The sequence below is a fragment of the Carassius carassius genome, chromosome 13 (genome assembly GCF_963082965.1).
Source record: "Carassius carassius chromosome 13, fCarCar2.1, whole genome shotgun sequence".
Classification (NCBI taxonomy): Eukaryota; Metazoa; Chordata; class Actinopteri; order Cypriniformes; family Cyprinidae; genus Carassius; species Carassius carassius.
Genome location: NC_081767.1, coordinates 29708055 through 29723728, shown reverse-complemented (window position 1 = coordinate 29723728; position 15674 = coordinate 29708055). Strand labels below are relative to the sequence as shown.

General features: G+C 41.7%; 1 protein-coding gene across 2 annotated transcripts in view; it reads left to right on the top strand.

The window, feature by feature from the left end:
• The first annotated feature begins 383 nt into the window (after positions 1-383).
• Positions 384-15674, top strand: part of LOC132156302 (semaphorin-3E-like) — a 58615-nt gene continuing 43324 nt past the window's right edge. For both annotated transcript variants that reach the window (XM_059565248.1, XM_059565247.1), the window contains exon 1: positions 384-840. In XM_059565248.1, the coding sequence (XP_059421231.1) occupies positions 735-840 (106 nt within the window). In that variant the 5' untranslated portion in view covers positions 384-734. The remainder of the gene's footprint in view (positions 841-15674) is intronic.

The window sequence follows — 15674 nt, the reverse complement described above, 5'->3', positions numbered from 1 at the left end:
ACACAGATTTTTGATTAATTAAGTCATTTGCCAGCTGTCTTATTCAGATTTCCTGAAATGTCTTATATTGTCCAACTGCAGTTGTAGTAACCACAATATGACCGGATTTCAATATTAATGATAATTTTTAGTTGCATGTAAACACGATCCATAAGATGAGAACAAAAGTATGTCATAAATAGAGGAGAACGCAAGGGTGGAACTAAGAGAGTGAAAGAGAAGGGTGGGGGTGGATGAGAATTTTTGGCTGTTGTCCATGTGTGCAGCAGGGGAGTTGAAGCAGTCAGGAAGGGAGAGAAGGCTGGCACGTGGAAGGGCAGTATTTTACAGAGACAGGAGAGAGAGAGAGAGAAAAAGAGAGAGAGAGAGAGAGAGGGGGGAAAGAAAGGAGGCTTCTTCTCATTAGAGGAGGTGGAGGCTCTCCCAGATCAGTGCGCTTGTTGTCTGACACACGCTTGCACTCACACATTCTTATGAGTTTGAGGAATCCATCGCCTGTGGTAAGAGTGACAGGAACAGTCAGCCAGGGTTGAGTCACAGCGTTGCGCATTGTTTAGACACTTTCTTCACACTGGAAGCATCTCAAAACACACCTTAAGTGTCATTGAAGTGAGTTTCAGCACACTGCTCTAATGACAGCAAACTAATTTTTCTGTAACCGGCAATTCATTCTGTCAGCGAATGGAGGCTGCTCATGGTGGATTGTAAGGAGTCTGTGTGAGACTTGCGTGAGGATGGCATGGGGCATGTGGACCTTCATGCTTTGCGTGACACTGTGGATCTGCTCTGCAACTCAATCAGCAAAGACTGTGAATCCAAGATTACGACTGTCTCACAAAGGTAAGGCAACAGGTGTGTGTTGGTGTTCGTGCAATGCTTGAGCATGAAGTTCACTCAAGTTGAAGCTCATCATTTTAGACTCAATATGTTTTAAATGGACATCCCAGTACAGCTCTTCCAAATGACTTTATACAGGTTAAGCATGATTACTCTAACACTTTCTTCGACTGTTAAAATAGAGAGTTGTCTTAAAGAATTAAACAAGTAAATTTATAATAATTTTTTAAATGCTATTATTAAATTTATATGTATTAATATTAACATTTGTTTTATAGTTTCACGGTGGTACATTTTTAGTTTCATACTATTTCATTTGTACAATTTAATACAATTTCATTTGCAAAGTTTTATATGATCTCATTTGTACAATTTCTTTTGTAAAATTATGTACAATCTCATTTTGTATAATATAATTTATACTATTTCATATGATCATATTTTATACGATTTCATACGATATTAATTATAATCTACTTTTATATGATCTCTTTCATACAATCTCATTTGTACTATTTGTAGTATTTTATACAATACTTTTTTATGATTTTCTTTGATCTGCTTACGCTCCACTAAAGATAAGGTTTAGGGGTGGACCTTCGTGCTAGGTTTTTTAAATAATTTTTTTTTATCTTGACTCAAATCATTTACATTTTATACAAATTCACCAAAGTGTAAAATAGATACCAATATAATAAAATATCTATTTTTTGAAAATATTTTTTGTATTTATTTATGCTTTTGAGTGTACTACATATTTAATCTGTTAGAAAGTGTGAATGAATGACAATGAAGTTGATTATGGACATTTGGAGGAAGTCATAGATGCTGCCATAAATGCATATGGATTCTATTTTATTTGTGTTTTTCCTCACCATTGCGGTGGTTGAGCTTATACAATGTGCTTTTCTGCCAGCTTAAGCGGTGCACTGAAGGAATGTCAACTGTTCTTTTTACTATCCTGGTCTCCAGACATGGGGACTTGTGACTTGGTGACTTGGACTCGAGTCGCTATTTTTAAGACTTGTGACTTGACTTGACAAAAAATAAAATACTTGAGACTTGACTCGGACTTGGAAGTTAAAGACTCGAGACTTGACTTGACTTGAGACAGGATGACTTGAATGACTTGAGTGTTAATCACATTATGTTTTCAGTTTGAATATAAAATATATAAATTATTTTTAAAAAATAAAATTGATTACTCAGCTGGAGCGCAGGCTGAGAATCGCGTTGTCATGTCATGACATCATCAGTCATGCCCTCTCTACCTTACGCAGACCACGCCCACTTAGATCAGATATCACATCACATCAACATCTCAGCTTGAGGGGTACTGAGGGTCATCGCTTTTGTCGTCAATAATTCGCGCCTAAAAACGCGTGGAAATCGCTAGTCGCGCCGCTTTCTCATTGTTTCCAAAGCGCTCGGGCAGTTGCGCCCCTGAGGCGTCGAGCGTGTCGCACCGCGTGTGCGTCGCGACCGCGTTGCTTCCATTATGAGCGCGCATACCGGTGGCGCATACATGGTGGGATGGGCCTCATCGTGCTCGGCTTGCAGACAAGACTCTCGAATCTTATATTTTGCAAGTGCAATACCTTGTAGTAGAGGTAATGACTTACGGATGTACTCTGAGAGAGAGAGAGATTGTGTGTGTGTGTGTGTGTGTGTGTGTGTGTGTGTGTGTGTGTGTGAGAGAGAGAGAGAGAGAGAGAGAGTGAGAGAGAAACACACTCGTGCTTCACCTGATGAAGGAAACCCAAACTGAGTCTGACTCCAATCACAACCCCAACATTCAGAAACTAATTGACAAAAATCTGAAGTATAATTATGATGAAAAATTAAAAAAAAAATGAATTTGAGCTCCAAACCAAACTCCAGTGTTATTCGGCCCTAAACAGAACCACAAAACTGGCAAATTACTTATCACTCAAGCAATTAAAAGAAAGACAAATCCTTTCAAAATATCGACTCAGTGATCATGATTTGGAAATAGAGATTGGTAGACATAAAAGATCCTGGCTACCGAGAGAAGAGAGGCAAACACTGTGAGCTGAATCAAACAGAGGATGAGAAACACTTCCTTCTTGTCTGTCCCAAATACAGCACTACAAGAGAAAACATTCTTCCCACAGTTTGAAGCTTTGAATCGTTCATTCTTGTCTCTAAATGACTCAGAGAAACTACTCTATATACTTGGAGAGAATGAGACGGCAGTCACAATAGCTACTAAATATTTATACACCATACCATACGAAAGGGATAATTTATTGTATTCAAATGTTTTATTTTATATTCTTAATTCTATATAATTACTATTATTAATATTAGAAATATCTGCTGCTGCTATTTTTATTGTATTTTATTGTAATCATATTTTATTCTGTATCTAAATGCTAAATTTGGCAATACTGTAACTCAAATGTCATGCCAATAAAGCAACTTGAACTTGAACTTGAGAGAGAGAGAGAGAGAGAGAGAGAGAGAGGAGAAATGTAAGAAAGTTTAATGTTGTATGTAAACTGTGTTTGAGGGGAAGTTGTGGCTTAATGGTTAGAGAGTCGGACTTGCAATCGAAGGGTTGTGAGTTCCAGTCTCGGGCCGGCAGGAATTGTTGGTGGGGGGAGTGCATTTACAGTTCTCTCTCCACCTTCAATACCATGACTTAGGTGCCCTTGAGCAAGGCATCGAACCCCCAACTGCTCCCCGGGCGCCGCAGCATAAATGGCTGCCCACTGCTCCGGGTGTGTGTTCTCAGTGTGTGTGTGCACTTCGGATGGGTTAAATGCAGAGCACGAATTCTGAGTATGGGTCACCATACTTGGCCGAATGTCATGTCATGTCACGTCGTTTGAGGGAGAGGGGGGGGGGGGTGTTCAAAGAGGAGTCTGTTGGATGTTTAGCTGTTGTTTTATGGACTCAATGTTGAAAATGTAAAACATTTCTGTTGGCAGAAGTGAAAAATAAATAATTTTATGAAGTTACAATTTTGTTTGATTCCATGATGTATTTTACTGAACATGAGTATTTACAATGCAAATCCAAATTATTTTAATTTACTGTTACTTATATCTTGTCTTTAACTTTATTAAGATCAGATTCTGCAGGTAAAATTACAATAATAAGGTGACTTGACTTGACTTACTACAGGACTTGACTTGACTTGACATAACTTGTGACTTGACTTGACTTGACTTGCCCAAGAAAAAAATACTTGGGACTTACTTGAGACTTGAAGGTTAAGACTTGAGACTTACTTGAGACTTGCACATGTGTGACTTGGTCCCATTTCTGCTGGTCTCTCATTGGCATGTTTACAGTGAAATTTGGGGATAGATGGGGGCACCCTTTGTAGATGAACTCCTTACCCCGAAGCAAAATAGCCCAAGCCTCTCACTCTTACTCTTTGATCAGAATGCTGTGGAAACTGTCATATTAAATCCACACCCCAGTGTTGGTCATGGTCGAGAGTCCTTGTGGAATTTCAGTGCATGGTAAATCTATGAGCTATGTGTAAAACCTGCTCATGGAAACAAAACTTCTCCTTTGAGAAAACACTGACACTATGTGCCCTGGCCAAAGCTTTTAGACTGAGGTGTGTTTGAGTGGCTTTTCTCATTAGATTTGTCATAATATTGATTCTCAGTGTCATATTCAGTGGGTTGAGTGCATGGCTGCTGGCAAACTGAAGTGAATTGGGACTGACATGTGAAGAAGGAACCGGCTGGCAGCAGGGCAAATGTCCCCAGGCAAAGATAAAATGTGGAATTTCTTTCCCAATCCTCTCAGTTTTTTTTTTTTTTTTTCCAAGGTTGATTTTGAGGGGAAAATTTTCTACCCGATGTGACATGAAATGGCTTTTATTGGTGTAAGGTTGTTATATTCATAGAATTGTTCATTTAGATTAACTTTATTTTTTTTTACTTGTACTTTTTCAGATTTGTTTTAGACATCATTTTCTCTTTTATTAGTCATTTACAGTTCTTCTCAGTTCTTCTCTAAATCTTTTTTTTTGTTCTCTGCGTGTCTAGACTGATAAAGTGTTCTCTACTCAGCAGAAGAAACATTTCTGTTTGTATCCTATCATTATGGAATGAAAAACATATATGCTTTAAATTTTGAATAACTTGAAGACCTCAGAGGTATTTGAGGCATTTTTGTATACTTTGGAGGCAATCACAAGAAGTTGACTTGTGGTTAAACCCATTGAAATTCTCCTCGTAAATTTGAAAGATGTCTTAAACTATAACTGGAATTAAAACCAGTAGTTGATTTAATTAAATATTGCCCTGATCTGCCTGCGGCTGCATGTGTTGTGCTAACCAGAGTGGGAATTTTTTTGCCTATATACCAGACATAGTACTTGACTGCCCAATTTACCATACCGTTAATTATAAAACTGAGTAAAATTAAATTTTCAAACGTTCAAAGGATTAAGTGTCAGTACTGGTTTCACATCTAAGTCCTTTTTAGAGTCTGAGTAAGTATTTTAGTCTGAAGATATTGTTAGTAGCCCAAAAATGAAGGTAAATGGGTGGTGGGGTCTCTTTTGTCCTGTTTACTGCTGTATAGTCTTGTGTAGCTAAACCTTTGACCTTTTTGCAGCTTATTATGGGCAAGAATTACCAACTTGGATGGAAGAGACTGTACGTATATCAGACATGATAATAATACAGACTGGTTTGTCATATTTCATGTCCTGAAAAATAGTAATTTTTCGAAAGGTAGCCTACTGTTTGTGGACTTGTGAATTCTCCTAGCCAGTTTCTTGTAACAACCTGTGTTTTGTTTGCTTGAGTGGAATGTATTTTACATGCTTATCAATATCTATAGAGCTTGAGTTTTTCTCCTCTGTGGACTTTATGAATTCACTTTTGCTTCCTGCTTGACTAGAACAAGCAGCTCTGGTTATTACATTTTGGTTTGTTGCATTGAAAAGCTACTACAGTGCAAAGTGCTTTTCTTCTTAATTAAATACATTTTCAATTGTGTAGGCTGAAAAGTTTCAGTGGGATTTTAAGCTTCTAAATTTGTTTCAGTAAGCATATTAACCCTCGGTTAGGGCTTGACACACACTAATAAAAAGACAATGTAAAGTCTGGATTATTCTATTCTTGTGATTTTTTTTTTTTCTCTCAATGTTGCAACCTTTGCGGGATGCTATTCAAGTGGAAAATAAAGTTCAAAGGGAAATTCGCAATTCAAATTTAAGGGCAAGGTGCTGATCTGCTTTGATTTGGCTAAGCTTTGCTTAAATAAATAAAAAATAGCTACAGCAAATGTTAATTAGGTGTAAAGGAATCTTATTTCAAAAAGCCATGTTTTGGCTTCATTGTCTAACAGCTGAAGCAACAACTCATTCAGCTGGTTTGTAGGTGTTTGGGTGTGATTGTGTAGGTGGTTGCATATTTGATATTTATTTTTAAATGGTTTTGAGGGTTTAATCAGGCTAAAAACATCAAAAGTGGGAGTTAAGAGATTGTGATTGAAATTGGTTTAATTAGTAGGAGCTACAACTTGGTAAAAAGTTTGTTTATGAGGGAGAATAACTCTCCCGTGATTTCAGGCATGAAAATTGTCAGCTGGATCCCAATGGTGTATTCCAAGTCTTATGGCCACCTTGATTATATATGTGAGAGAATTGGATAGTGAGGCCGAATTATTTAAGCTGTGTGAAAGCAAACACGTCCCGGGATTGATTCCGGCATTGAACCCGGGTTGGGAACCTAGTAACATTGCCGGGTTCAACCCGGGCCGAGCGCTGTGTGAACAAAAGCCAGATCTAATGCCGTGTCGTAGATGACGCACGTTATCGCACGACTCTTTTACCGGCTGTTTTGAAGGAACATCAACGTTCGCGACAAAAAAATATGTGCAAACTGTAATGAAGCAGAGATCAGGTAGTTCCTCACTTTCCGCGCTGATGCCGAGATCGTTCGCCAGCTTCAGTAAAAGTATAACGTGACTCGTATATTACACGTCACGCCCTGATGTCACGTGTTGTTACGGGATCTTTACGGGTTGGCTGCATCCGAAAACTTAGGCAGGTGACTTGCTGCCTTGCTGTCTAATCAGGCAATGACTTTGCAGGCAGCGTTTTTGCCCAAAGGCACCTCATGAAACGGATTTCGGACAGGCTTCTGAGGCGGAGTAATGGTTTAATGATCTACAGCAAAATATAGAGAGCTTTGGTGATAACTAAGTGGATATTTCATTACTGCAATATTAATTTCTCGCTAGAAATTACATAAAAAGTGGAAAACGTTGTTCAGAAACATACATTTACACACAAACTTACCACCGACCGCAACTTTCAGACGCCATCTTTATTTTTTGGCTTAACTGTCACAGAGTGGAATGCACAGGATTGTGGGATATCGAAGGCAGTGAAGGATACATCTATTCTGCCTTCAAAAACCGGCCAGATGAAGGCATCTCAGGAGACAGGAAATGAAGCTGACATTGATTTTGGACGTGCCTTGATGCCTTCCTACCTTGGAATGCGTCCTCCGAAGGCAGCATTTTTCAGATTTCGGATGCAGCCGTTGTGTGTGAAAGCACGCACATATCCCGGGCAATCACTGGCAGTGTGAAAGTGCAAAATCTAGCGACCCGGGAACAATTGCCGGAAAACTTTACCCGTGTATTTGCCGGAATCGCAGTGTGAAAGGGGCTTTAGTGGTGCGATTGTACGTTCTTCCCTACCGCAGGGTCCGAGGGGCAGCATGTTAAGCACATGATCTGCAAGAGTTGTATATTTATTCGAGAGTGAATTCAGTTTCAATCTACTCTAAACATTATTTCAAAACACTTCCAACTGGTTTTGGAGTGTCTGACCCCGGTTTGAGGTAATGTCATGCTGTTAAGACAGAGTTTGAGTTTCGTGCATCAACTTGTACAAATAAACCATGCTGGCTTTTGTGCGGTATTACTGAACAGTTACCCCTTGCAAAATGTCAACAAGGAGCCCTCCAAAAGCTCTCCAGAGCTTTCAGCCCTTGTCCCAGCTACTTATAAAGAGTGTCAATTTCTTATCCTGAGTCATTCAAACATACAAATCCTCACGGACCTCCAGTTGTCCCTAGCATACAGTTTTATGAGTTTTTTTTAAACAACCCAAACATATAACATGTTAGCCCCCTATTCATGGGAGAAAAGAGACATATTTTGAGCTCTCTGACACTTTAGTACAGTCAAATAGGTAACATACTTCAGTTTCACCATGTTATGTGGTCTATAATAACAAGCTATATTAGCTTTTCCATCGTTAGTCATTACTAAACGACTAATCACAGTTTGAACACTCTAAATCCGTTTTTCATCACCTTTTACTGGAGAACATGATCTTTAAGTTTTGAATTCAGCCTTGGGATTTGTTTTACAGAGCTTTTGGCTTTTAGAAAGGAAAGGTCTGTGTTTAATTTTTTTTTAAATTCTGTTTTAAATTGACAGTATTACAATCCATTAGACAGCTCATTTTACGTTTAGGCTCGGGTCATAATGACTAATGTGCATGTCTCTTCTGCAATTTTCAACCTACTTCAGTGTAGACAACAAGGCTCATATATGTTCAGATGACTTTAAATGATTTTGCCAAGGTTTGTTTTCTTTTTTGGTGAATAGGGGAATTGTATTCCCAAACGGAATACTGTTTTTGTAACATTTAGAGTAAAATATCATATTCAAATGTAATATATTACCAATCCACATGATTTCATATGAAGGTTTTCATGTACCCATTTCAGTGTGCCATCCTTGTCCGTGTTATAAATTGGCATAATCATTATTAATGTGTTTTCCCTCATTAGATTGCAATCAGATAACTAAAACTATTTGGAGGTGGTCTGGAACAGATGCTGACCACATTTAAAGGGAAAATTCACAATATAATTTTTACAACACCACAATTTCTTTTTTCCCCCAAAATTCTGTAATTTACTTACTTTCATGACATTCCAACCCTGTATCACTGACTGATTTAGAAGATATATTTTGAAGATATTTTGAAGATATTCTGAAGAGCATTGTGGTTCAAACAACATTAGACCATATTGACTTATATTGAATGAAAAAAGAGAACTTTTACAAAAAGCCTTAAATGATCGTATGTAATATTTTGTTATTCCAAATGCAAGTTTTGCTTTGAATCCACAGCACATGAAAGAAGGACTTATACAAGCAAACCTCATGCTGTTTCATCACCCAGTCATTGTATCCAGATAGCGCTGCCTGTGATTTGCATGGCCCGCAAGTCATTGCATAATTAATTATGTTCTTTAAAACGTTTGTTCTTGCTTTGCTCTGTTCTTGCTTCTTCCTACCTGTCACTGTGTCTTTCTCAGTATTTCTTCTGACAGTTCCGAAAGGTCTGTTAATTATAATCATAATTTCCTTTCTAACGGGGCATCTGAAGGGTCTTCATGGAGATGGGTTCTTCAAAGGCGGCAGGACAGGAAGGAAGAAATCCTGGGTTTTAATAAACTTTACAGTCAGTACAATCAGCACAGGACAGCAGCTCAACAAATGGCCCCAGAGAACAATGGTTTCCTTGACTTAAAGTGGCTTTAGTGAATGCACATTGTTCTCTGGTCAATGAAAGATCTCCAATGTCAGGTAATTCACAATGTATCCATCAATCAGCTTGTTTCTCCACATCAAACAGCCCGAACAACCATTTTCAATAAAACAATGGTTTGGAATTTCATCAAACGTTGAAGATTGGCGGTCTATGTGACACACTCTTATCTTTGATATATTGTACTCCATTGAAGGCAGTTGAAGGTTTTTGTTTGGAATGTCTCTGTCCTTCATGCTCTTTGTATTCATTCCCTCACTTTGTGCCCATTTGGCAGTCATTTTAGAGGCGAGACGCAATGACTTTATAGTGTAATTTTCAGTCATCCTGAAAAGCTTTCAAACTACTGTTCCTCTTAATCCACAGAGAAACATAGCGTCGATAAATGATTTCATACTCCTGAACTTTGGTTGGAAGTTGACCTCTTTTTTTGGCACCCATCCTCTACAGACTTTTCTCTTGAGGTATTTGTGGCAGTTCTTGAGGGAGGACGTTGGAGTAGAGCTAATCGTCTTATATCTGTAAGTGAATTACGATGTGGCATTACTCAGGAGATCTACTTAGTCAGGTTTAATCTACTATGACTGACAGTCCAAGAATTATGATGTACTGTATACTGTAAATGTCAATGTTTATTGTTATTTAAGTAAGTAGTAAATTTGTTCTTACAACATTTTTTGCTCTCATGTTGTCCAAGGCTCAGTCAAGGTTAAAGAATCTTTGCCGTCTTTCAACCCATCTGCTTTGGGATGTTGAAAAGCTTTTTTTTCTTTTCTTCATGAAGTGAGTGAGCGATAGGCCTTAATGTATTCAACACTTGTGTTTTTTGAGAGTTTGGCAGCTTTTAAACATGAGCGGTTATTCCAGGTGGGAGAAAATTATAGGAAATAAAATCATGGAAAGCTCCTCAGTTTGTTTTCAAAGGATACCACTTAAAATGTGTGTTTATCTCCGTACATGCCGAGACATTGAACTGAACGAGTATCTTAATAAAACATTCAGATGGTTGAGGTTAAAAAGTGAAAAACTCATCCTGTAGAAATCCTGTTTCCTGTAGAAACGCTGAGAGTGGTTTTCTTTTAATCACACATGTATTTTAAAATACTGTGTGAAGGCTGACTCACCTGGCATTACATTAATGTAACAGGTGCATAGGCTTTATATTTATTTATTTGTAATTTTTTATTTTTGTCTTTACGATTTTTGTTCCAAGTACTTTAGGAAATAATAAGTACACAACAGTAACTGATATAATTTTCTTTATTGCTGATTCCATATACTGCATGACACAAGCAACAAACATAACAATTGCTAATATTTACTAAGATCATTTGACAATATAATTTGAACTTGCTAAAGTACAATATATATGTAAAATATATTTTACGTAATGATTTAGATGGCTATTTTTTGATAATTTAAACAACCAACACATCTATGCATCAAACCATAGGTTTGCATGGACAGCAACTTGCTTGACAGCAACTTGTTCTCTTGCTAGAAGTTTCCAGTTTTTTACGTGACAAGCCAAATCTGGTGATTTCCATGTGTCTGTCCATGAGCCTCATACGGTCCACAGCATGTTCCATCAGGAGGATCTGACCTCTGTCTGCTTAGCCCTGCCTACTGGATGACTGACATACGTTTTGTGTTTGTGCATTTGATAATTTGTTATGTATCAATATATCATGTGTTCTAGCAGGAAATTGAAGTTTATTTCTCAGCCACTGTGGAATCACCAGTAGCATGTTGTTTCAGTCATCACTGATGTTTGAAATAAAAATACCTTTCTGTCTTTGTTAACTTGATTGACAGGTCAGAAAGACCCTGGCCCATAAAAAGGGCAGCAGATGGGGCTCCCCCCCCCCTTTTTTTTCTGTGCAACATGATGGGCCACACTGCTCTTCATTTTTTTTTCATACAAAGCTAAAGCATAATATCACACTCCAGTGGCGGCTTGTGGATATTAAAATAGAGGAGGCACACTAAATTGTACACTTTTTACCACTTAATAAAAGCCTACTTTTGGCTACGTTCATGTAGGAAAACGACATTGTGCATATACAGCAAAACGTCTCAGGTTACGACTGTAACCTATGTTCCCTGAGAACAGGGAACGAGACACTACGTCAGAATGACGCTTTGGGGAACGCCTCAGGCGTGACAGGTGTCTGAAATCACTATCAAATCACGGCAATCATAATGACCGGCGACAGCCCGTGAATCATTAACGTGAATGATTAACGTGCGACCTGCAAGTATAAAAGGGAGCCTTGCAAACATGACAAACATCCTATCGTCTGAAGGGACTGTTGCAGGCAGGCCCCGAGGCATGGCAGGAAGACGTAGTGTCTCGTTCCCTGTTCTCAGGGAACATAGGTTACAGTCGTAACCTGAGACGTTCCCTTTCGAAAGGGAACTCTACACTACGTCAGAATGACGCTTTGGGGAACGATATACCAACGCCACCATGCTAAGGGGAGTGCCTGCCAAGCGGCAGTGACAACTGACAGAACTAGCAAATTCAAATGAAACGCTAGAACCACTCACCCTCAGGTCACACTGGGCTGTCAGTGACAGCACTCCCTACGGTCATAGCCCAAGCTATATGATACCACAGAAAAACCTCCATAAACATAGTTTTAGTGAAAGGTCTACCTGGGCCTGCTCAAGGGCCTAGGACCACACTTCAACTTCTTAGAAGGGGTCCCTTCTAGGGAATGTGGCTAGGGAACCTGAGGGAACCCCAGCCAGTCACTATTCAGGGGAACGTGCCACCTGAAATGCCACCAGGCAGGCCTTACCTGGTGTCACCATACAAGACACTATAGTCTGGCCACTTCCTGTCTGTCCGAAGACAGAGCCTCTGGACACTTGCCTTTAGGAAGGCATCCAACCCGAGGGACTGCGAAGCAGGCAGTGAACCACTCGGACCGGATCTCAGAGACGGGATATCCTGGAGAGTATGACTCAGCATAGTGCATTACAACCCTTGCCAGCGAGGGGAGTTTCTCTACTCGATCCACGGATCAACCCAGTGTTTGTGTTTCAAAACACTAAGGAGGCCTGTGAGGGCCTAAGGACTGATCTAACTGGGAGGCCTCATGAGAGGCCTACGACCGACTGATCAGACTCAGGAGACCACATACTCATACTGACCCTCAGTGAGGGGAGCATTAGATCTACCTGGTAGGCAACCAGGCTGTAGCAAGATAAAGAGGTTCCAGGAGGGAACCCGTAGCAGAGAATAAAAACTTGAGTCGAGCCAGGGCGCAAGCTCACCTTTGGTAGCTGCCTGATAAGGTCTGCTAAACTGAAAGTAAGCGGCCACTAGCTTACAAAACCCAGCACCACTGTGAAACTACTCAGGGAGACCTGGAGAGGCCTACTACCTGACAACCACAGTATGTGGGAGCTCACCATCAGAGAGGCCTGGTGCAGCCTACTATCTGATAACCATAAAACGTGAGAGCTAACCTTCCAAGGAGGCCTGGAGAGGCCTACTACATGATAACCACAGTATGTGGGAGCTCAACTTCAGGGAGGCCTAGTGAGGCCTACTACCTGATAACCACAGCGCATGGGAGTTCACTTACAGAGAGGCCTGGAGAGGCCTACTACCTGACAACCACAAAACCTGGGAGCTCAACTTAAGGGAGGCCTAGTGAAGCCTACCACAGTACATAGGAGTTCGCTTACAGAGAGGCCTAGAGAGGCCTACTACCCATTACCAGAAACCCCACATTAAGTGGAAACTCAAAGTATGTTGGAACTCAACTCCAGGGAGGCCTGGTGAGGCCTACTACCAGAGAACCATGACATGAAGGAGCTTACTTTCAGGGAGGCCTGGAGAGGCCTACTACCTGAAAACCACAGCTGACAGTGGGCCAGACTGGCAGTCCAGTTGACTGTCTATGGGGCTTTGCCTTCAGGGAGGCCTTATGAGGCCTACTACCTGATAGTTCAACCTCAGGGCCACTTAGTACCACAGTATGAGGGATTCAGCCCTCAGGGAGGCCTAGTAAAGCCTACTACCTGATCTCCACAAAAAATGTGGGAGCCCATCTTCAGGGAGGCCTGAAGAGGCCTACTTCCTGAAACGGTCTAATCAGCTGGATGTGTACTGCTGCTGGGGACTCGCCTAACAGGGAGGCCCGGTCGAGCCTACTAGCTGATAGCGAGTCTTTCTGCTACTTTAATGAACACTGCTGGAACCATACTAATAAAAAACTTTCCTAAAGTTTTGACCTAGTGTATGCTCCACAATGTTGTGACCCACCTCCGAGGAGGCCTGTTAAGACCTACTACTCGGTAGTGAGTCTTCTGCCCAAACTACCAGGGCCAACCACCAAAGGTGAGCTGGCCTAGGAGCCCTATCTTAGGGGTTACCCAGTCAAGGAGGCCTGCTGGGGCCTACTACCTAACTGTGCAGCCTTCAAGGCAGAAAAACTGTTACTACAGCGCTTACAGCATCCTGGTACCTAATCACATTGCCAAAGGCAGTGTACTCAGCAAAAAGCAATACCCTCATAGCAGGGGAGTACAACATACGCCACTCTGCCTAGTGGAGGCCCCATTTTAAGGGCCTACCTACTAAATGCAAGGGCATCAGCTCATGGCAATGCTCTGGCTCCAAGGGAGCGGAGTTCAAATACCGGAATGAAATGTAGTTAGAACTCCCTGCTCAACCGGAGCCATCATGGTGTGAGGTAGATAATACAGAGCTGAGAATGGATTACTCAAAACTACCCTGCGTTAGCGGGGGAGTAACACCATATGCCCCTGAAATGTTAGACAGGGAGCGGGCCTGCAAGTGGCTCCAAAGGGTGACAGGGATTTGGCCTGTGCCCAGCTTGGGGGAGCGGAGCTTGCTTGCAAGCCAACCAACTTTCACCCATCGTCCGAGCGGTTCAGCTCAACGGGCTGAGTGGAGCCAGCTCTAGAGGCCTAAAAACAAGTAGCTCTGTTCGGCAGGGTCTGGCAAACTATCACATCGCAGAGCGAAAGACAGCCTGACCCGCCTGAAGGATCATACCTCAACTACCACCCTGCATTACTCTATCACCCCTGAATGCAGTGAAAGGGGCGGGCTTTGGCCAACAACTCCCATTTAAGGGAGGAGGCTGAAATCTCGGGGAGGAAGCCTACACATAATAAAATGCGGCAGCTATACTTAGCAAAACGCCTCCAACATCCCAAACATAGCCTAGGCCAGCTACAGAGGCGGCCCGGGTTAGGGCCGACCTACAAGCATAGATCTACCTGAGGGCTCGGAGGAGCCACAGCCTACTTGATTGAGAGGCTGTGAAACACTCAACCTACTGCCAGGGGAGCGAAGTACTCAGGATACCAATGTCACAAACCGAAAGGTAGGACATAAGATCTATCTGAAGCGCCAGCGTCAGTCTAAACCTAAAGTAAAAAAGTTTTTTTTTTTTTTTTAGGAAGACCAACTACTCTACCCCTAGGCGGCTTAAAGCCCTGAGGCTAACATAGAAATGAGTGGTGGCCCACCACGCATAAAAATGTCATGACAGGAAGGCCATCACCTACTCACACGGGAGTCAAATCTTTTTTTGAGCTTCTCCCTAAATCGTTCTAGCCACAAGCTGGGGGGGGGCTTCAGGGCCCTGAAGTTCCAATACCTTACCTCATTGCTCCTCTAAGAATGACTCCCTAGGTCTATACAGGGAACAAGGTCTGTAGAGAAATACAAATCAGTGTTAGTATACACACAGAAATTATATTAAAAACCAACCAGTTCACCTGCGGCGTGCAGAGTGAAGACTCGCCAGAGAGTTCTCTATGAACCTGGGGGCCATCACTTTACATGCCTGAAAGAGGCGCTCTCACCAACCAAGCCGAGGCGGGCCATCAGAACCTTGTTCACATCCTAGACCCAGCCCCAGGCCTGGTGTAAGAAACGCCTGGGGAGTCGGGAAAAAGAGGAGAGGGCTAGGATAGTAACAGCCCTCCAGGAGATGATCCATCACTAACGCTGTGATCGTTTGTACTGGATCACCTCCCTCAGATCCTTCTTTTTCCTGCGGGAGTCACGCCTCCTCTGTGACCTGCTCCTACATGGAGGGGGTGCACGAGAGGCGACACTAGCTCTCTGGCCCTGTCTACGGCCCTCAGGTCGTGAAGGGCCAGGCTCTCCCGCCTGTCTGGGCTCGGATCCGGATCTCAGCGGTATACAGGTCTTAAACGCCGCTGAGCGCGCCTTCGCCTCCCTGAACTTTCCAACCACCGCCTCCGCGGA